This window comes from Branchiostoma floridae, chromosome 7 (genome assembly GCF_000003815.2).
Source record: "Branchiostoma floridae strain S238N-H82 chromosome 7, Bfl_VNyyK, whole genome shotgun sequence".
NCBI classification, from domain to species: domain Eukaryota; kingdom Metazoa; phylum Chordata; class Leptocardii; order Amphioxiformes; family Branchiostomatidae; genus Branchiostoma; species Branchiostoma floridae.
Window position 1 is genome coordinate 13,912,994 of NC_049985.1, and position 22,732 is coordinate 13,935,725.

General features: G+C 37.3%; 1 protein-coding gene across 1 annotated transcript in view; it reads left to right on the forward strand.

Moving 5' to 3' along the window:
- LOC118419001 (protein SDA1 homolog) overlaps positions 1 to 22,732 on the forward strand; it is a 131,844-nt gene that overhangs the window by 45,215 nt on the left and 63,897 nt on the right. The window contains exons 4-7 of the mRNA XM_035825209.1: positions 7,481 to 7,536; positions 11,391 to 11,445; positions 18,475 to 18,546; positions 20,145 to 20,210. Coding sequence (XP_035681102.1) covers positions 7,481 to 7,536; positions 11,391 to 11,445; positions 18,475 to 18,546; positions 20,145 to 20,210 — 249 coding nt within the window. The remainder of the gene's footprint in view (positions 1 to 7,480; positions 7,537 to 11,390; positions 11,446 to 18,474; positions 18,547 to 20,144; positions 20,211 to 22,732) is intronic.

Here is a 22,732-nt window from a genome sequence, read left to right on the forward strand (position 1 = left end):
AGCAAACTTGCTGTATTATGGATTGTTTTAGTTGAAAGTTAAACATTAAACATATTGGGTTCTGGACTGTACCCTATTCACTGGGACAGGTCAGGTTGGGAATCATTGTAAATGGGGACGGGAGATGGGAGAAATGTCTTTGCATTGAATAGTGCAGTTAAGAAATATAGATATATGATATGGATGTAAAACATTACAGTTGACATTGATGGTAGCCTGATTGCTTCCTACCTGAGTTAATCAAGACAGAAGCATAACATTTCAACCACCCAACCATGCATGCATGCATGCACACATACACACAGATGCGCACACATATACAAACACACACACGCACACACACACACACACACACTGATTCAGTTTTAATCAATTATCATGTTTGGGGAGTAGGTACCTCCATTTGCATCTTGTTGTGTAATATTTGAGTCACAACCAAATTTTTCACTTGTGACTTTCACAAAATCACGTCCCAAAGTCACTGTGCTTACCCATGTGGATTTCTAGAACCATGGAGGAGGAGCCAGATTTGTCACCTCTCAGGCAGAAATATAAATCTCTGGAGTGGCACTTAGCAATTTGTGTCACAAGGTAGACAGATATACACAGAAGCAATATTAACTTTTCATTTCCAAGTGATACTTTCCTGAAGTATTGATCATTTTGCTGACATGGCTGACACCACTGGCTTGGCGCCAAGTAGCCTGGAACAGCCAGGAGGATCAAAATACTCCCAGAGGAACTTGCAGACCTTTTACATTGGTAACAAGATCACAGAGCTACCAATTGGATTGCCACACGGGACAGTTTTGTAATCTTTTAAACCTTATGCTGAAATGTCAAACAGTTTTTTCTGGACCAAGTACTGGTTAAGTGAGATATTGGCAATTTCAAATGTGCTGAGGTTTGGCATATGTACTGGCACTAAATAGATTCTTTTGAAAGGTTGCAAAGAAATTTTTAGAATCATCAAAATTTTTAGATTTGCTTTATCAAAAAGTGTTTGCTCAGGGCATTAGTTGGCAACTCCAAGATGTTTGGGAAGGTGATACAGTAACTTCCCCTACATTCTGTGAAAGGTTTTCTGTCATACCTGGCTGTGATAATGTTTGATTCAGGCCTCCAGACCAAATCTGCATTTTATGCCATCGGCTTGTATTGCACAGAGATCCATAGAATAATTTAAATACATATGGCATATGCTGTGTGTACCACTGCGTAGGACAAAAATTCTGGTGCTTTCTCGTGTCGTTATAGTATGAAAAGACACTGTGTATTCCGCATTACACTTGCTTTGAGTGATGATGTACCTCAGGCAATATGAAATGCACTGTGTAGTATTCTCTGTATGTGATGTACATATTGCTTGGAGCTTTTCAAATCGATTTTAGCACTGTTGACTTTAGATTTTCAACAGTTTGTCAGTACATGTACGACCATGGATATTCTTAAATGTGCCCTCCAAAAAGAGACAGATGGTGTAGGTTTGAATGTGAATTTTATGCAGTAAGAGATTACAGTGAGCAGCTGTTTTATCAGTTTTGTGATGTAGTTTTCTCTTAATTATGGCGTCTGGTGCTTTTCTAGAAAATCTGAAAAATCAGATTAATAGATTGGGGTGTAAACCTTCATTTGAGTTACAAAATAAAGCCTTTGAATCCTATTCCTTTTGACAAAATTTGTTTACAATTTAATCATTAGGAAACTGTTTCTTTGGTACTTGATTATTTCTTGTGTGTTACTTTAGATTTAGATTTACCTGGTTCAAGACTGCATTATGATTTCAAGAAATGTGTGAGATATGATGTTATTGATTTGCAAATTGGAGGGGCATAACATTGCAATCTGTCACTTGTGTAAGTTGGAAGACATATTTTAACCAATACTCCACACATAACGTTGACAGATGTTACAAGATTGGGATCTTATTTTGTTATTTTTCTTCATTGAACATGTTGGAGCCGGGTAGGGGATGGATCAAAATCTCTTTTTAAAGCCAGGTTTCCTGACTTTTGAGTTTGCGAATGAATTGTGCAAAGCAAAATATGGTTGTTCATTAATAGATGAATGTCAGGGATAGCAGAACTAAAGGTGCAAAGAATAGAAACACTTCTCTTCAGTTCCTGTCATCATTACTATGTTCAACAATGAATGGTAACCACATAACTGTTTCCTGTTATCAAGAAGCTGTCCATAGATTGCTTCTAAGAAAGACTTCCTCTCATATATACCTCAAAAATGGGCTGACAACATATTCTTGAAATCTACAGATATTATCAGCCTGTTGTTAGGAGAAGGTTAACACACATATCCGTATAGAAATTACATGCAGGGTTATGTAAAATATCACAAAAGTTGAGCATATATGCACAAGGGCAGTGGAGTACCAAGCTTTAACTCATTGGTTGTGAAAAGATTCCATGCGCTGTAAATGTATTTAAGTTTGCGGCAATTTAATTTTGCGGTAGCGGGAAAAGGGACTTTTCGCTGTGGTTTTAAGTTCGCGGTAGCACCATGCACTGTAGTCTCTTACTGCCATGGAAAAATGTTCGCAGTGGTTTTAAGTTCGCGGTGAAGTGGCCACCACAAAAAACTCGAACTTTGTAAAACTCTAGAAAGCTGAGTTTGGTCTGGTTTCATATCTACACATCACCTCAGCCAAATGTTCTCAGGGTAGTCAATCAAAATATTTTATGGTTCTTTGTATGTTAGAATTGCCCTATTTCCAGGAAAAGAAACATTTAGGTATCCCTTTTTTTTTACTAGCAGACAGCTATGTTGCAGTTATTCTGTATCCTGTCTGAAATTGTTTTGAAAAATGGCTGGTGCAGTGTGCCAACTTCAAGCAAAATGGCATATAAAGAAAATGAAATGATGTGACAAACCACCTTTTATGTGGCAATCTGTTACAAACCACATTTCTGCTCCTTAAATAAAAAGTTATAACATAGTGGGGCAGCAGTAATATACTGAAACACTTTTTCATCGCTGTTTTCTGGAGTGTTACAATGAGTTTGGTGTAGTATGGCACTTTGTGTGTGGAATTTTACTGCAGTTCGAAATTGAGCTGTAAACTCTTATTCTTGAAAAAGCCATTCCAAAAACTTCTAATCCATAATATTTATGCTCCAGTCCATGAATATTTCTGATATTAGTTTCATACGGAAATCCTACTGCTTAAAGCTTGATGATCCAAATAAATCTTACTAAGAGATGCTTGCAGCACTGCAAAATGCAGTCAGTGTACTTATTTCTTTTCACTCTCAGAAAGTCAGATATATTTTGTTTCAATCAGTAATGAACAATTTAAGCTTATTCAGGAAAGACAATTTGGAGAACTGATCAGTTGGTAGTAAATGGTCTGATTTGCAGACTGAAGTTTCTGCTAGCCTTAAGTTATAGGAGGGTTTCAATTTAGGGAGCTTGCACTTGACTTGAGCATGGCTTTTGGTAAAACTTTGATGCAAGGAAAGAGACATTTGATTAAGAGAATCCAGTAGACAGACATGGCCTTTCCTATATTATTATGTAATTGCAAAATGGCAGAATCCCAATATGGGGCTTACATGACCCTTACCAGGTCTACAGCGTTGTCATGGATCAATTAGATCTCTAATTAGGGGATTGTGGCTGGATCACCCTCATAATCTCTCAGAGTGATGAGGTGATCAACTGCTGCTTTCTCTGGTTAGGTTTAAGGGGCAGGGAATTTGAATCATCCAATTGGGTCCTAGGCTATTGCAGGCTAGGCTGGTGTTTGTTATATCAGCAAGAACATTTTCAGAAAAATGAGTATTAATTAGAGAAAATGTTTTTTTGGTAGAAAATTTCATAGGTTTCTATTGACTTGATGTAAGTTACATGTAACTGTACGGCTATATTAAGAATAGGCTCTTACCTTGGTGCTGAGTATGAAACTGTGGTTGACCAAAAGTGTCATTTTACTTGATGTTTTGTTACTTACTAAGTTGTTCACAAAATCTGTCATTAAGCTGAAAAGACATGTAACACGTTACCGTAGTTCTTAGAGGAAGCTGATCTATACTATGGAACAAATTGTCATCAAAACTTTGTTTCAAACACGATGGTGTAACTTACAGTAGCATCCATTGGCTCGCCAATTGTACCTGTACGTACTAACTGGCTGTGTTGGCACCTTGCCATGTGCTCTTTTCCTAATAGTTGGGAAATGCAACAAAGATTGATGATAATGGCGGCAAAAATCAGCCCTTCTACTTATAGGTTAACACATAAGCTATGTAGCTAGCCACTTTTCAACATCTTCATCCTCCTTGTTTAACATAACCTTCCACATTCCATGCCCTAGAATGGCTAGCCATCCTTCTCCTGGACCAAAAGTATGGGGATTCTAATCCCAGCTTTGCATCTAACCAACAATTTGCACTCAGCTGATAGAGATCCACACCTTGAGCAGGAAGATAAGGACGAAACTCAGTATGCAATTTCTAAAACCTATCCGTTCCAGACTTATGCTAGGACTGTATGATAGCCTTTGACTACATGCCACTTCTTCCTTGGCTGCATATCAGTCAAATATGAACTAGCAAAGTAGAGAATGAAAATCTAGAAATCTGAATCAAAATAATATAGAATACAGACCTAGTTTGACTTAATCATGCTCCTAGCAGCTGAACAGTCTCAGGGAGGGAACCCAGTCAGCTCCTGCAGGGTTGGACAAGTTTTCTGAAATTTACTTGCCTGAAATCTAAATGAAATTTTTCTATGTATATTCATGGCCTTCAATGGAATTTTTGTTATTGGCTCTATTTTTTGTGTTAATCAATGCTTGATGTCATGACTTTGAAAAGTAGCAAGTAACATCTATTATCATAATACCGGTACGTTTACGACGATTTCTCTAGCCATACTGATTTGACAAATTGTCAACGCATCATTTTCTCCAGTTACATGTTGCTGTTATAGGTTACCCTTGCCACTTCTTCTGTGTAACTTTTCTGCCACTCTTGTCCTGCTAAAAGCGTAATATTGTAATTGTAACACGCCGCGGAATAACACGGCGAACGGGCGCGTGGTTGGGAGGGGGTACAAAATACCGGTAGGAAGAAACACGGCACAATTAACTGCCGCTATGTACATTTATACATCCTCTGATGTTCCTTCCTTTTCTGTCAGTAAATGCATAAAACATAAACCTGCATGAGCATACAAAATGTCATGAGAAAACGGACGTATACTGTCAAGAATTTTCATTTAACTTCTGTCCGTCACAACCGCTATGACGTAACACTTCACTGCTAGCGTAGATATAAAAATGGCGGGAAAATGGCTGCGTACGTTCAATTTTGCCCATTCAGTCGTAGATCCGGGCTATTATGCAACGGTTCTTCACACTTTTACATGAGTTGTAGGTCACCAACAGAAATTCAAGATTGTTGTTGAATCATGTTCGTCTTGTGCCGTGAGCATGTGTAATTATGATCTATATAAATTTGGCAATGAATGTGACAGTGTGTTCGTCCCACGACGAGCTGCCTACCCCGAAATTTAAAAAAAAAGTATACTGAAAACTTTTGGCCTTGTTGTCTTCGAATGCATTGTTATCGATGCTTTGTAAATGGTGTATTGGACACCTAGATGTCTGAAGTGTGCACAGCTCAGAAATAACTATTGTTGCATGTGTAGATCTCTTTAAGTTCCAGTATTTTTAATCTACCGGTATAAGTCTTACTACCGGTATTATGCCAATGCATGTTACATCAAAATCTCACTCAATGGAGAAAAGCTAACTTGTCCGATCGGGCAAGTGGGGAAGGACATGCACTTGCCCGATTGGCATTTTCACTTGCCCGGAACTATAGGGCTAGTGGACTTGTTTATCCCTGTCCTGGCAGCAAGATATTTTGTAACACAGACGAGTAGTAGTACAGACTGCCCGTAACAACGTTTTGAAGATATTTGGTTTTATGCTACTTACACCACACAGACAAAGCCTAAGCTTTGTGTTTGTGGTCCTCTTGCGGTTTAGATACGATCAATGCCATAAACATATTGCAAGTAGAAATAGGATATGCAACATGAAAGTGGTTTCCACTTCTATAGTATTTTTGAAACATCGGTATCTATATAGCTGGTATAACCGCTGTTCTGCATAACACACCAGCTTTACAGGCACACGGCGAGGCAGTAGCTGGGTATATTACACCAAACAACCCGTCACAGATAACAGAAATGATTGATTTTGGAAGATGTTTAGTGTTGAGCTATGATTTCCTTTCCCTTGCCTTCCTTCCAACTGTCTGGAGCTGCTGTGTTTCAAAATGTACCAAATGTTCATAAGTTCCCATGTCAGGAAGTTTGGAATAAATCCTTTGACCTAGTTTCTCAAACCGCAAATTATAAATGACTCAATGGGTTTTTAGAATTCAATACTAGACATTAGAAAGGGATCATTGTGATTATAGCAGTAGAGAAGAAAATCCTTTTTCTGATTCAGGAATTTGCAGGTGCCAGTAGTGACAGGTCCTTGTAGGCTAGAGAATACATTTATGGCTTTGAAGCTTTCATACTTTTCCAAGAAAGTGCATTAAGTTGTTCTTAACTGGTACTTTTGATGGAGGAGTTTTTACTTAAAGCATGAAGTCTCCATCAATATCAATTCCTTGCATGTGTATTAGATGGAGGGAAGCCAAAAAAACTGTACCTTACAAGTATGTATATACAATGCAATATCATTTTTTGTTTAAAGTTTGATGCTGCATTAGGAGACACCAATTTTATTTGTTGCTTCTCGGATTCGCCTCTCTATTTTATGTCATTTTAAAAAGAAAAAAGAAATTAAGTCCCAAGAAAAAATAATACATATTTTGCTTACAAACCTGTAAATATTGCCATTCAGAGACAAATACACTTAATTTCAGTCTAAAAACAATGCTTTTTATTCAGATCATCAGTAACAGATCAATGAAAGGGATTCATTGCATAAAATGTGTCATTAAACTCCTCAGACTGTTGTTTTTTGGTATTATCTAAGCCATATATCTTCACTCCAGACCTTTTGAAAACAGTTTTTTTTAACCTGCAAGTCCAACTTGTTTCTGAAAGAATCCAAGAAGTAACAATAAATTTGGTATGGCCTTAGCTATTCTTTTTAAATTTGTTTTTGTAACAAGGCATTTGTATGGTTCCTGAAAGAACTTCTGGTATAAGATTGATGTTACTGAGAAGAAAAAGCCCATCTGCAAGAAATCAACTTGGAATCGTTACACAGATCATGACTTGTGACTTCCCGCTCATGGAACGCACTTGTCTCCCAGTGCAATCACAGCTCCAAAGCATCCAACATGTTGTTACAGGATCTGAACACCCTTAAACAGTGTTATCTGGCCTGTAATCCTTCATGTTGATATACAGGCTACAAAGAGGTAGATAAATCTGTATCTTCCAGGTCAATGTAGCAACAGCAATGGTTGTAAAGATTATTGTTCTGTCTTCCCTGCAGACGTTTTGCCGTGCCCTTATCTTGCTGCGCAACAAGAGCCTGATCTCACCAACAAGGTAAAGTTTCACTACTTCCTGTCTATCAGAAATAATGTCAGCAACCACTTTGCTTGATTGATGAATATAGATTGCTTGATGTACATGTATTTATCATGTAAACAAAAATGCAGTGAACAGATCGAGAGCAGATTATTTTTGGACAGACAAGAGCACTTTGGACTAATGATTCTGAGCTTCAAGTCTGATATTTTGTGAAAAACATAATGATGACGCAGGTTTCTCTTTTACAGTAGATCTAGATGGATGCAGATTAAGATTTTGCTGAATAAGCAAAATACCTTCAAGTGAAAATGTAACATTAGAAAAATCCATACACTCATGTATAGTAGTTGACCAATGCATGCCCAGCATGCCAACTTCTTTTTTTCCCTTAACATATTCCTGGTGTGTTCTTTTTATTTTGTCTTGTTCTTATCTTCTGTCAGAAACCAATCAGAGCTTAGAACTGCATTGAACCAACCAGAGCTGCATCAGTATATAAGCTTTATAGATATGAACAATTTCAGGTTTGCATTAGCAAAACCTGTTTGGCATTTTGTTTTGATCGCACACAATGATATGGGGTGAACCTAATGGTGTAATAAAATCTTGTTAATGACCTGGTTCAAAACCAAGATGTAGAGTGGTACTTTCTTTTTTGTACCGCACACAATTCTATAGGGCGAGCCTAATTTTTCTTTTTTTCTCTTCTTTCTCTCTCAAATGTATGCATGTAGGGTACATGATCACGTGTCCATTATATTCCTCCTTGCTTCATTACTAATGCAAGATCTTATCAAATTTAAGTTATTTCTCTGACAAAACTATGGCACAAATATGGAAAAAAGCCCTGGGCCATCAATGGATATCAATTTAGTACAGATTTTCACAATCACTTAGTTTAACTAGGAACCAAACATCATCAAGAAAGTGGTAAAAACAGTCCCCAGGGATCCCTCACATAATCTATCGTCTGAAGGTATCAGACATTATTGATCTGAGTGGCTCCTATCCTCACCCATGTGGCACCAGGATGCTTTCAGGGCATGGCCATATGTTAACTGTTATCCGCTTCAATTAAGCAGATATTTTTGGCCCATGATGCCACAACAGTCCCTGGTTCTTTTCTCATCCGTCTCCAGGTTTGTTTTGGACATAGACAGATGTACATGTAAACATTACCCAATATGTGGCAAGATGACTCTGGGAGATTATGTGCTTCTGCAAATTCGGATGGGAGTTATACACATTTCTGTCATTATTACAAATATGTTTGCATAAGTAATATCATATGTTACCTGTCAAATTCACTCAAATTTCATAATTATAAGTGTATTTTTGATTGATAGGAATGATCACACATCATGAATAAGATGAGCCAGGCCAGTTTACTCAGCAACTTTATCGAGCTAGGGATTTGCAGTTTCTGAGTTTCTGTAACTTTCAATGGCATGGTTTGACTTTGGTTTGAGTAGGAATATCTTAAATGAAGTGTCATTTTACAACATTCTGTATACTTGCTGTACCAAGTTGATGTTTGAATAGCAAGATTTATTTATCTACTGAATGTTTTAGTATATTCATTGCACATGTGACATCTTAAACTATGTAGTCTGGTGGCTAGTTAACCTAGAAGTGTTGTCTCTTCAGAAGTCAACTGGGTAACTCTTAAGTTTCATTATATCACCACAATTCATCCAGAGTTTCTCACCTGAGGCTGGTTTCTTGCTAACAGACAGCAGAACATTCATGACTTTGTTGTGATATAGAGACATGTTCTTGTAGATATATGTACATTTGTATTTTTGAGACTATGGAAAAACAGTTAAGTGACTTATAACTATGACAGGTAGAGGCAATATATACTAAATGTGCTTAAAGAGCCATATCTTCATAACTTCCGTAATTCTAAAAAGGAATTCGAAGGGGAAAGTTAGTACTATGTACTGTACCAGGAAACAAGATTTTACCCTATCGATTGGTGACACTGTTACTAGATTAGGCAGATTAGGAAACAGTTTGCCCAGATTTGCAAAATAGGAACCACATCAACATGATTAGCATAAGTGCAGAAACATGTCACAAACCTGACAAACGTCTGCAGCGCTCTGATCACAAAATACCTGCGGCCTTTGCAGCAGATGCCAGCGTTTATGATGGCCTGATGAAAGCTGTGATAGTCCTGGAGTTATGGTTTCATCAACAGGTGTTTCATGCAATCCAGCCTGCACTCATTTGCATATTGATTTTCCGGTATCTCTTCTCCTCACTTGTTGTTGGTGACAGATTTTACAATAAAGGGAGAGTTTTGACATCACAAAACAGCATCTGATTTCAATAGTATCTTTTATCATGGCAGGTTACAGAAGAAGAAAAATTTATTTTACATGCTATCATGTCAAGTAACAAAAAATGACCCTGAAATTTGAATGTCCTACATGTATTGGATGATGGCTAACAGACTCTGTCTCTCAGGAACCAAAATATCATAAACAATTCATAGCGATTTTGTTCCCTTCTCCCCTGAGTGTTCATGTCCTTTACATTACATCAGTAGCAATAGCTGCAACAAGTAGTAATCACAGTTTATGCCCCACCTGCACCCATGGGCTTTTAGATTTTTATTCAGTGACCTTGCTTTATTGTCTGAGGATCAGTGTTGCATTTGCTAAACACGTCCTAATATCCTGTTCCCTATTATTCCAAGAATCCGACCATTAGTAATGTTTCATCCCCATGTACACAAAAAAACGCAGAAATTTCATTTAATGGAACCTTTCTCCAATGCTTGTGAGGTATCGTGAAAAATGATGGAATACGAGCAGTAGACTTTCTAACTGTTTTCTTCAGATTGAGTATATAGTGGGAAAGTTGTCCCATTAGTGAAAAGATATGGTGATGATCTTTGTTGCCCCATTTTCGATTGACCAAGGCATTCAGATTTTCAGATGATGAACCAAGGGATCGCAGTTATCTTTCAGAACAGGAGTGCTATACACAAGATTTGATATTGATTAAAAAGATGTATTTTATCTTAGTGGCAAAAAAACCTAAACCTAAGCTGTTGCTTTGAAAGGAAAATTTATTATTTAGATTTTACTACATGTACCTGACATGTGATGATAAAATTGCATACTTCACAAGAAAGGTACATGTAGGTCAACAATCTAAGACTTTTACTCCAGCATACAGTCGATCGTTTGCCCCATTTCTTTCTGTCAGATTGCTTCTGCCCTACTTTTGGAACCCATTTACATTGGGTTTTTTTTCTTGTCATTCTACATTATGTTTAGGATATTATTTTAGAGATAATCATTGTACCTGCCAAGGCTAGTTTCAACAAAATGTGAATTTTTCTTACAACATTAAAATGTACAAGATGACACTCTTATACATGTAGCCATGCTAAACTGTGTGAGCATTTTAATGACTAATTGATTTTTTTAACATTCTGAAAAAGTTGCCAGGAAAGTCACCAGGGCATTCTAAATTAATATTGGCCATTGTCCCTCCAATACCTACCCTCACCAAATATTACCACAATTTCATCCAGAGTTTCTTACATTTTTTTGTCTGGAACACAGACAAACAGACACACCAAAAACAATCCCTCTATTTTTCTCAGAGGTAAGAAAGGCTGCCGGTAGCATATCACGTAGAAAGAATATGTAATTACTTTTTGAATGATAGGACGGAATTGATTTTTCCCCATGAAATGTGACCCATTGATTTTGTGACCCGTGTGCATGTTGTCTTGGTTAACTTATGTCTTGCTGACACTGCACCCAATGCATAACCTATTTGTATGGATGAGAAGACACAGATTCAATCATAATGTTTTATCTCATTGCTGTTTCTCTATTTCCCTGTAGCCTTCTTGAGTTGTTCTTCGAGTTGTTCCGCTGTCAAGACAAGCTCCTTCGGAAGGTAGGTATCTCAGAAGAAAAATTTCCTAAAATGTGAAGAATTGTTCTGTAGTTAGTGTCATGAACACATAAAAATGTTGATCTGTGGTGATAGCAAGAGGATGACAACATTTTATTGAGAACAAGAAGTGACACACTCATACATGCAACACCCATTAGGACTCAATTTGTGATACCAGGGCTCAAAATACTTTTTTCTGCATACCTGCACTGGTGCAGGTAACATTGAAAATTACCTGCACCAGACAAATTTTACCTGCACCACTCTTAATGCAGGAAGTATGGATCATGCTAAAATTGTTCAGGAACAATTGCTATTTTTTTTATTTTATACTTTATAGGTAGTAACTTTCAATGCAGCTAATAACATTTATGTATAAAACACCAGAAATACCTGCGCAGCTCCAATTTCACCTGCACTAACCTTCATATGCAGGTGGTATTTCAAGCCCTGTGAGATACCCACTGAAGTATGCAGTTCTTGCCTGGCACAGTTTCTATTTCCTAGTACATGTAGTGGGTATGTTGTTCAATGGTAATCCAGAATCCTTTAGTGATATAACTTATGTTTTAACTTTAAATATACAAGGAAAGTTTAAGTGAATGTTTAACCATACCTAAAATTTTCAACATAGCTGCAGAATTCCATGAAGTTTTTGATCCTCCATTCCTGTTTGACGTCTCAGACGTCATGATCTGAGGCTCATGACCCTACCCACACATTTGCTGGCCCTGTTATCTCAGCATGGGAACACACGGAAACAGATGACTTATATGTACGTCATGCCCAGGCTTGGCAATGGCAATTGCATGATGTTCTGATGTTTTGAAGTACAAGAGATCAATGCAAGATCTTGTGGAACTACTAATGCGCACTTTGCTGAATACGCCTAACAGTGAAATAGTCTTCTGCTGAAGACAGTGTTTTTATAAGAGTGTGCTTTTGTCCTTCGTGCTCGTATATGACATTTCTGGATTATACGTCTAGTTCTGTGGGTTGTTAGACTGCTGACATATCTTGACCAGGAAGAATCATGAAAAAGGGAGTAATCATCTAACAACCAGTGGTTACACGTTTGCTCATCCTTGCTGTTGGTTGATTCACAAGCTAAACCTGTTATATGTGATTTGGACAGTCAAATGTGGAATATTCACTCCACCATTGGATCATCTTGGATTGGCCTGTTCAATACTTGCGCCTTTCTAAAGAATACCTCATGCCTACGGGTGGGTCCAAAGGATCTGGTCCAGGTCCGGACCTGAACCTAATTGTTTGTGAATGGACAATACAAAAAGCAATGTTCCAATTAGCTACAAAGCAATCTGTTTGGTGGAGTATTCATTCTTCACGTAAAGAACGCTAACTGTCTCTGTTAGCTTAGACCAAGTTTGATTGTAGAAACGTCATAAAAATGACTATCAACTCTCCTCTACTTCGCTCTTGCTATTTTCTTGGACCCATAAGCCTCAAAACATGTAATGCCGGTATATTCTGTATATTCTAATCAGTCCAACATCCAGTCCACTGTTTTTTCTGGACCAGTCAATACACCGGATAGTGAGTGAGTGTGTATGTGTCCAATGAGAAAAAAACAGTTTTGTACCGGTACCCGGTGTACTGGTACATCTCAACTCATGACACAACTTTTGGTACCCAGTCTTATGACAGTTCTTCATAATATGCCTCGAATTTTCTTAGAAGAGCCTTTTTGCACCCAGGTAGGGATAGATTCATCAGTGACATTTTGATGCTTTCTATCTATAAATGACTTGGAATAACCTCAGTGTTACCACAGGTGGGTGTTATACCACAAACCTTTTTATGAGAAGCGAACTACAGGGAAATTGAAATGTCTCAAGATAGGCTTTTCCCTAAATGGCCTTCCTTTGACGCATTTCCAAATGACAGATGTGAAAGAAATAACAGCAAAAAGGCCATCGTTCCCAGTACTGTCAATGCTAATTCAGGTGCCTGTCAGGAGATAGATGGATGGGTGCAACTTGGGGAACCTGTTGACATTGTTCTGATTGATGGTTGCTTTAAATCACACAGAGGCTGCACTGTAAGTTAAAGCTGGCATCTGCCTTCTTATCAGTCCATGCCAATGCTGTAGGATAGTTCATATCCATTAATGTCAGCCAATTTGCAATCAATATTGTTTCCATCTCATCCACCGATGGGATAACATGATTGCTCTAACTCTACTCTAAGAGTATTGCTCTAACTGTACTTAAAGTCTGATTGATATATTCGAAGAATTATCTCTGAAAGATTTACCTGGTAGTTTACCCTTGGTGCTGACCTGCCTTCATGTTAGAATTACAGCCTCCCACACTTACAGCACACTTCCTGTACAGAGAAAGCAGAACTCCAACTTAAAAGTGATAGGTCAATGATATTCAAAACTACATCAAGAAGCAAACACATCTGGCAGTTGTGTCCTTGGTGCTGAATTGCCTTCCGGAAAAATGCAGCCTCTGACATTTTAGGACATTCTTGTTGCTCTATTCAGAACCAAAATTGTTTTCTAGTCATCAGCCTAGCACTCCAAAGGAACAAGAAAACACGGCTCCAACATTTATGTCATAGGTCAATGATATTCAAAGCTTCATAACCTTGAAAACTAATGTTTTTGACAGTTTTATCCTTGGTGTTGATTTGCCTTCATTTAAGAATGCAACCTCTGACATTCTAGTTACTACTTGATATTAGGCAAATTGGAACCAGAATTGCTTCCAATCCATCAATCTAGCATATCAAAGGGGATGTAACAAAATATTGTCCCAACCTTTACGTCATAGATCAATGATATTCTAACCCATACCAAGAAAAAGAAAGGTTTGCAATGAAAGTTCCTCCCTCAAAAGGCTAGTTACAAGGCTAGTGCGTATTGATCACCAAATGGTAATTGGGCATTTCTGGCTACTTGTCAGTCCAACCAATGAAATAGATTTTTGTATGACAGTGTTTGTCCTCAGTACAGAATGACCTCCAGTTACAGAGTGAAACAAACAGTAAAGGTTTTATTTATTTCAATGCTGTCATGCTTGTGATGATATTCAAAATGGTTTGGCACAGGAGTGTTTCCCATCCATAATACATAGGGGGTGGAGGCTGAAAAAGAGCAATTTTTGAAAGTCTGGCCAAAAGAGATACCTACCAGTTTATTTGTCTGACCAAAGTGTGTCATCCATGCCAAAGCAAATCATTCCATACAATCGAGTAAAAATATGAAGTTGGAGACTTTCAAAAAGATGTATTTTGTGTAATACGTTTTTTTTTTAATAAAACATACCCTATCCTATTTGAGAGGCTTTATTTTTCTTGAAATACCTTTTCTTGAGTTTTCTTGAATTTCAGTGATTTGAAAAATTCCTAAAAATTTGGAATTAACCTTTTGCCTTTCTGCGCTGGACTGTATCATGCATGGAGAGGAGATATCATTTCCTGCTATCCACTGAAGCTTTTAGGTTAACCAGGTTTGAAAAGGTCAATAGTATGGATTCAGGTGCTCGTAACTCAATCACTGTTGGTGGAGAATGTCAGATCTGCCCAAGTTAAGGCACAGGACCATTACTCAAGGCCTTGACCTATGAAATGCAAACTGGCAACAATACTTTCATCTTACTTACGGTCAGAATAGCCGCTGTTTATTGAATGTCATTTACAGAACAAGTAGAAAACTTTTTTATTTGCATGTTCAGATTTATCTGCATCTTACTTTGCTTGATGGGATCTGAGAAGTAACCAATTTTTCTATGTAATTATCTGGGAAGCCTCTAATACTAGCTCACCGCTGTCCACAATATTTGCAGTTTAAAACCAATGTTCATCGACTTGATATTCCCAAGGAGGTTAAAGAACTCTTTCTTTAACCTCTTTGATATTCCTTAATTTACCATGTTTCTAAGTACAGCGGATATGGGTAACCGTGTGAACTAGCATTACTCCCTAGACTAGGTACTCCTGCTTTCTGTCTTGTTTTTTTTTTGCCTTTCCTTTCTTTTTTACCTCACATTTTGTTTGATGATGAAAAGAAATCTATTGATGAACAAAGCTTTGATTGCATGAACCTGCACATGATGTCCTTTGTTCTTTGTTTTCAAGTCTAAGCACATTATACAAACATGTTCAATACAACTGACCTCTGATTTAGGTCACAGGAAAGGTTTAGACTCCATGATGCTACTGTGCAATCAACCACAGATTATAAATTACCAGGATTGCCCATATCGTTACATCAAAGAAGCTCTGCAAGGGCACCTAATTATCCTATGTGTAATTTATAGGAACTTTCAATGCGAATAGACATCATCAATCATTGGGTTTTCCACTCTAAGAATCAAAGTTCCAGCATAAACTTTGGGTTTTCCACTCTAAGAATGAAAGTTCCAGCATAAACTTTGTTCAAGCATAAACTTTGTTCAACAATTCAGACATGATTCGCAGAATCAGATATTAAACCAGTGTAGCCTAGGAAGATTGAGTATGATAGCCTATGAACCTATAATTCATGGTCGTTTGGATATCCCATAAAGAAATGCATCATTTTTGGTGGCTGTGTTCTTATGTTGATGTCAAACTTACCATCAACTATTTTATTGCTGCCCAAATTGTTATTTTTTATCTTAGTTTCAATTATAATGGTCAATAATCAAAATTCAAGTTTAATAGATTCAGCTGTCAACAGCTTCAAAAGATTTCTAATGGGAGACAAACACTGATATCTGGAAAAGGTAATATTGTGAAAAACAAACAACGGTTACCCATGTGCCCATGTCAGCATAATTCGTACAGTATATTGCAAACAGGCTAGACTTTGGTGTTAATCAGTATTGTTTGCTAGAAAGAATCTACACAAATTCTCCAGGTTTTATAATTGTAGAGTTTTGTGTAAAACAGAATGAATGTGTCCAAGTCAAACAAGTTTTGAGATGAAGACCAAAAGTTGTATCATGAATTAAAGCAAGGAATCAAAATCAGTCCTTTATAAGATTAGCTTTGTGGTGAGCCTCATACAATGTAGTTTAGCAACAGCATCAGACCCGTATGGTGTTTGAAGCTGAGTTTCTTTTGAAGTCTTCTGTCTTCATGTGTCCAGTGTCAAATCCTATTATACAGATATTTGTCTTAACAGAACGTCTTATTTCATCCTCTAGATATGATTTCATTTGAAAAGAAGCTTTGTAAGTTCATCCTTTACTTCATTATAGACCTATTCCACATCAAACAACCAACAAATTAAGTTTTCTCTGGGTAACAGGATGTGAAAAATGTCTAGAAGGAAGCCTTGAGGTAGTATATGCTGCCTTTGAAATACATATTCTAACTTAAAGTTAGTTTACAGTGAAATTATCGCTACAAACAGAAAATGCACACTCAGTCAAACTTTGAAAAGATTTGGAGTCTCTATTTAATTAAACCTATATTGTATCGCAAGTGATAAGCTTATAATAACTTCAAGTTGAAATAATTGTATGTAACACTGGATCAAAGAACTAGTAGATTATTGTGTTTTTTTTCTCAGGTGTTTAATCTGTTGTTTTGCTGGGTTTAAACTTCTACAAATGCTTTGAATGAATAAGAGACAAGGACAAGGACCATACACAATGTATGTACTATCAGGGCTCAAAATACTTTTTTTCTGCATACCTGCACTGGTGCAGGTAACATTGAAAATGACCTGCACCAGACAAATTTTACCTGCACCACTCTGAATTTAGGAAGTATGGATCATACTAAATTGTTGAAGAACCGCTGCTATTATTTTCCTTTTTAACTTGATAGTCAGCAACAGTCAATGCAGCTAATGACAATCTACCAACACCTACATCATAAGACATTTATGTATGAAACCCATTACAAGGACCAGTGCAGGTTATAGGTGCAGGTAGACACCAGAAATATCTGCTCAACTCTAATTTCACGTGCACTAACCTGCATATGCAGGTCGTATTTCGAGTCTTGCACTTAAACTGGTATCCTTGCATTATTGTTACTGCTGAAAACAGAATATTTCACATTCATCTTTTACCCAGTTTGGTAGTTTGAAAATACTTCATCCATGTCTTAACCTTAATTTCCCCCATCTAAGAATATTAGCAAGGGTGTCTAAATCTAAAGAGTGCTGCCTTCAGATGAATACAAAGTTTTCTTGGATATTATGAAAGCATCAAAGCTGCATCCACATCTGGCTCGACATGTACATAATTCGTATTTCATTGAAGGCAGTTTTTACTGCTAATTAGTGGTAATAAAACAAGATATGTGACTTCATAGACATTTAGCCTAAGTGAGAAGTCCTTCGGTCTGTAACATAAAACATAGTTTTTACATATTTCTTGGAAACCAATAAGACTTGATGAACTGACCTCCGGAAAAAAGACTTCCCTTGTACGGAATACTCTGTAATTTACACTTTATTATAGGGCTGTCCTGCATAAAACTTTCCAATTATTGGATTTATCAACTTCAAAGAAAGGCACATGAAACAGTTCTCTCCTAGTAGCAAGATGCCTACATGTCTACAAGGAAGCTTTGAAGCAGGAGATAAATCCTGCCTTTGAAATTTTGTTGTATTCTGCTTGTGAAATCGGAATGTTTTACATGTAGAAAAGGTCACACCTTGTTTGGTACGATTTTGTAGATACTCTCTCCCCATCCATAGTCTGTAGAACTCATTCTGACAAGCATCCAAAATCAATGTTGGAATAGGAGGGCACTTGGAGAGTGCTTCAGATCTACACTTCATGAGGGTATCAAAGCTGTACCCATGTACTGCTCTACCTTAGTTTGCATTTCATTGAACTGAAGTTTCAACTTCGGAACACTGAAAGGAGCGCAAATATAGCCTTTGTTATTGTTCTATTCATGCTTGGCAAAGAAGATATGCTTTGGTGAGCAGTGCCTCCCATATCTTTGTTTGGATATGATTATGCCGTATATCAGAAAACAACACAGGAAAACTGGTCATGATTTTTCTTTCGTATTAAAATCTATGTTCAATGTGGTTTTTGTATTCTTTTTCAGACCCTGTTCACGCACATAGTGACGGATATCAAGAACATCAATGCAAAGCACAAGGATAACAAACTCAATACGGTACGTTTTCTCTTAATTTAACATCTTATCTAAAGGTGTAAGTACTGCCATTAGTACACATCAGTTATTGTGTTGTTACCGTTCATATGCATGGGGGTGATGCATTCTCTCAACAGAAATCTATCCTGCTCGTTTGGAAACCCAGTAGATCTGGCTGAATGTTTTGTAGTGTCTTCCTGTGGGAATGCATTGCTAAGGGCCTCAGTATCTAAGGGATGGCACATGTAAATCCCTTCACTCTCAGCGTTATCTACCCCGCTCATAGCTGTATCCTGTCAAAAATAGGCGAAAAGTCACTTGAGATCGGACAGTGTTTGGCTATTCCATGAAAAATATTCTCCTTTCAAGTTTAAGTTAGAAATATGGAGAGAGGGTTCTCTGTATTTACCAGTTGCAGAAGTTGGCTTCTTTGACATCAGAACATGACACTTTTTACTGTGATGTTGAATTCTTTTGATAAGCATGTCTAACTTACATGTACATGGAAGAAGGCATCATATCTTTGTGACTTAAAATGATTTGCTGAACAGATGCTTTTAGTGTCTTGCTGCTTTATTCTCTTTCTATCATTTATCTAAGATTAACTTTTGCTACATGATATACAAACTTTTTTATGTAGATATTTTGATGCTATTAACATGTTGACTATAAATGGATTTTATCTCTATGGAGAGAGAACTAAAGGACAATACAGTCTGATTTGTTATGATCAGAAATTCATCTCATATTCCAGGCTCATTTTTAACAATGAAATATCACTTCTCTAGATTACACATTTATGTAGCAAAATTGCCTGATTCTTGGGAAAATGCCAAATCTTTTAGAATCAGTAGTGATGAGTGATAGCTTGATATTCATCACTGGCGTGGACGGGATAGAGATTGATATTTTAGAGATTAATATTTGGGCCATGAATTCAACATTTATGAGACGTATGATGTGGTGATTTTTCATGATTAGATTCACTATCCGATAATGATTTTTTGTATCTACATAGACCACACGGAGGCAGTGTCATGATTAAATGCATCACCATTGTCGTCAAATTATTCTTACTGTCAAAAGTGATCCTTTAATGCACCTTATTTTCTGCTACTTACCTCTTACTTCAGGCAGCTGTGTCCATATCCAGACAGGTATATATGCCTGATGCCATGCTCCAATGCACCAACAAATAGATGCCATCCATCCCGATAATTGCTATAAAATGCAGGCAGACTCGTCACTTGAGCACTATGAAATCTTTCTTCTCCCACTAAAACTTCAGCTGTAATTCCCAAGATGGATGAAACAATCGATTTGGGCTCTTAGATAAGTTGTAACAGTCCATACGGAGTTTGGCCCACAACGTAAAGCTGAAAATTTAGGTCATTTATGATCGAATACAGTTATGTACTGTGAATATATATAGCTGGCATTTTTTAACTTTTCAATTTGAAATTTTTTTGTCAATTCTTGTCAATTGTTGCTATGCATAGTTGTCGGGGTTGTAGAATGATGGAACAATTGTGGAAATACAACATTGCTGCTTAGCTCAAATGAAAGTACAAACTTAATAGAGACACACACATGTCTAATTTCTATTTTTCTCTCCACAGACATTACAGAACTTTATGTACACAATGTTGAGAGATAGCAATGCTGTTGCTGCCAAACAGTCCTTGGTGAGTAAAAGTTATCAAGAATTTCTCTTTTTACTGAATATTTTGTACTCTTTGCTCCCTTTCAAACGCAAGCTTCATTTAAAGTTTGAATTTAAAAACACTTTTGTGAAAATGTCATGTATGTGTAAGTAATGAATTTAAACAAAAATCAAGGGATTCTCTCAAAGTTGTTTCCGTCGCATAACTGCTAAACTGCCTTTGAGCATACCGCATACACACCAGTAGGTACCAAGCTGACTGATCTGACTGTCAGGTTTGAACCATCTACATCGGATGGACCCGTTCTCTTTGTGTGGTGGTATCTTCAGTTTTCTCAAGGTGCTGCTGTCCTCAAACACAGGACCCCCAGCTTTACATCTCATTTGAAAGGATGTCCTTAACCAAAGCTAGTGTACATACTTAATTGCACCTGAATCGACTTAGGAAATAGGTGTAAAAGGCACAACATCAGGACCTGCTAGCCTTTAGGTTCTAAGTCTAACTATAACTACAATAACTTAATTTATTTTGCCACCTGTAACTCAAACAAGTTTTTTTTTCTTCAAATTAAGCTGTGGCAACTTTCAAGCTGCAATAATCAGATAAAGAACTTCATCATCATTAGTGTTCAGATAAGTGTAACCCACATCTGTACAGTGAATCTCTTAATGTACAGTTCCTACACAGTAGACATCATTAAATCATTTTGCTATCTGCTCACTCCATGCAGTTTATGTTGCGTTAATTGATGACTATGTTATATCTTGTGACAGTAGCTTTCTGCTCCAAAATCAATGATCACTTGAAATGGCATGTATCAAACAGCCTTTGTCCATAAGATCATAAATCACTTGACTGATGCCTCATATCAAAGTCCTTCAGTGTTGTTAAAGTTGCCTGCTTAATTTTGTCTTTGTCTGAAGCTGAATTGAATATCGCTTCTGTTATGGCTGCTTATGTTCTGTTTCAAGTAACATTAACCATTTCATTTATTCATTCAATCTTCAAAACATACGGGTAGCCCCCACAACCTTTTATCCATAAAATACTCTCTTCATTCATCGTGACCATCCTTTGTTGCCAGATTTAAGGAGTCTCAAAGCTGATTTTTCTTTAAAAAATGTGACAAGAGAAATCTTTACAGCTGTTAATCCCAGCTGTGAGCATCAGTAACAACAGCTGTGAGCATCAGTAACAAAGACCTTGTGGTGTTGTTAGTCACGACTACATTTTAAGATATAAAAAGACTCCTTGAGGGCGTCAGTGCCAATCTTCTGAAGGAAGTGCGTACTTCTGTGTGTCACGTGTACATGTACTGTGACTCCCTTCATCAACATGTGCAGAACGAGTCACATGGAAATGATGAAAAACAAGGAGCAAAACTTCCTGGGCAGAACTTTTCATTTTGAGTAGTTTTACAGGTAGCAGGGTGCCATCCAAGACTTTTGAGTGTTGCTTGTTAATCTTGTTAGTTGCCGATACCAACGACATGCTAATTGGATCTTGATGTGACGCACTCTTACTGATCTGATGACGGCCACAGTTTGCTTCCTGCTGGTATTACTCAGTGGCTTATTCCCGACACCAGAAAGCTTTCTCCCTCCCAGCTAATGATCCATCCATCATGTAAGCACACAACAGGTGGTAAATGGGTGGTAGGGACTGCAGAGTTACCAAATTGTTGCTGCCTCAGTTTTCAACCTTGGCGATAAGCTGCAGATTTCGTGACAGGAATTTACGAAAGTTCATGCTGGAATTATCAAATTGAGAAACACAGTTTCCATTAAGAGTGATCGAAGTTACAAGCTGCTTGAAGCAACAGCAATATAGGCCTGTCTGACATTGTGTAAAGGTTAATTTTGAAGCAAGCCTGTGTAGAATTTTATGACATTTTGTGGGCACCAATGCCATCATGTACTTGAAAAAATGGCTATTGGAAAATGATCACACCAAGTCTGTTTCCTAGAATTTACTAATTAATTATACAAATTGATCCTTATTTGCTCATTATGTATATCAATCTGCATATCTTTGTCTATGCTACATGTATCTACATTCCTAAGATAATGGAAATCCATCTGCCCTTTCTTGAGTTAGCCTCTATGGAATATTTTGACAAAAATGCGTTTGCAGTTCCAAAATCAAATGTTAGGGGGCTCAAATCTTACCCACTTTGTCCTGACGTCAAACTCTATCTGCCACCAAAATGTCAAGACCATCAAGTTTCAGATACATTGAAAAACTGATATGCTAGCATTTTTCTTATTATTATACAAATGGACCCAAACTAATGTCACTGTGTTCTTACTGAGCACAAGAGCTATCTATCACCCCAAAATTGTGACCATAGCACATCCAGTGCCAAGGGAAGCTGCTAGATGGCCCAAAATTTAACCATTTCCAGTGTTCATCACACTCAACCAACACACCAAATTTGACACCATTCCACCCAGCCATTCTTGAGTTATCTTCTTGACACACAAAAAATATAACCACCATGAATATTTCATGGAGGTAATTAGTAAAACATCTACTACTCCTCT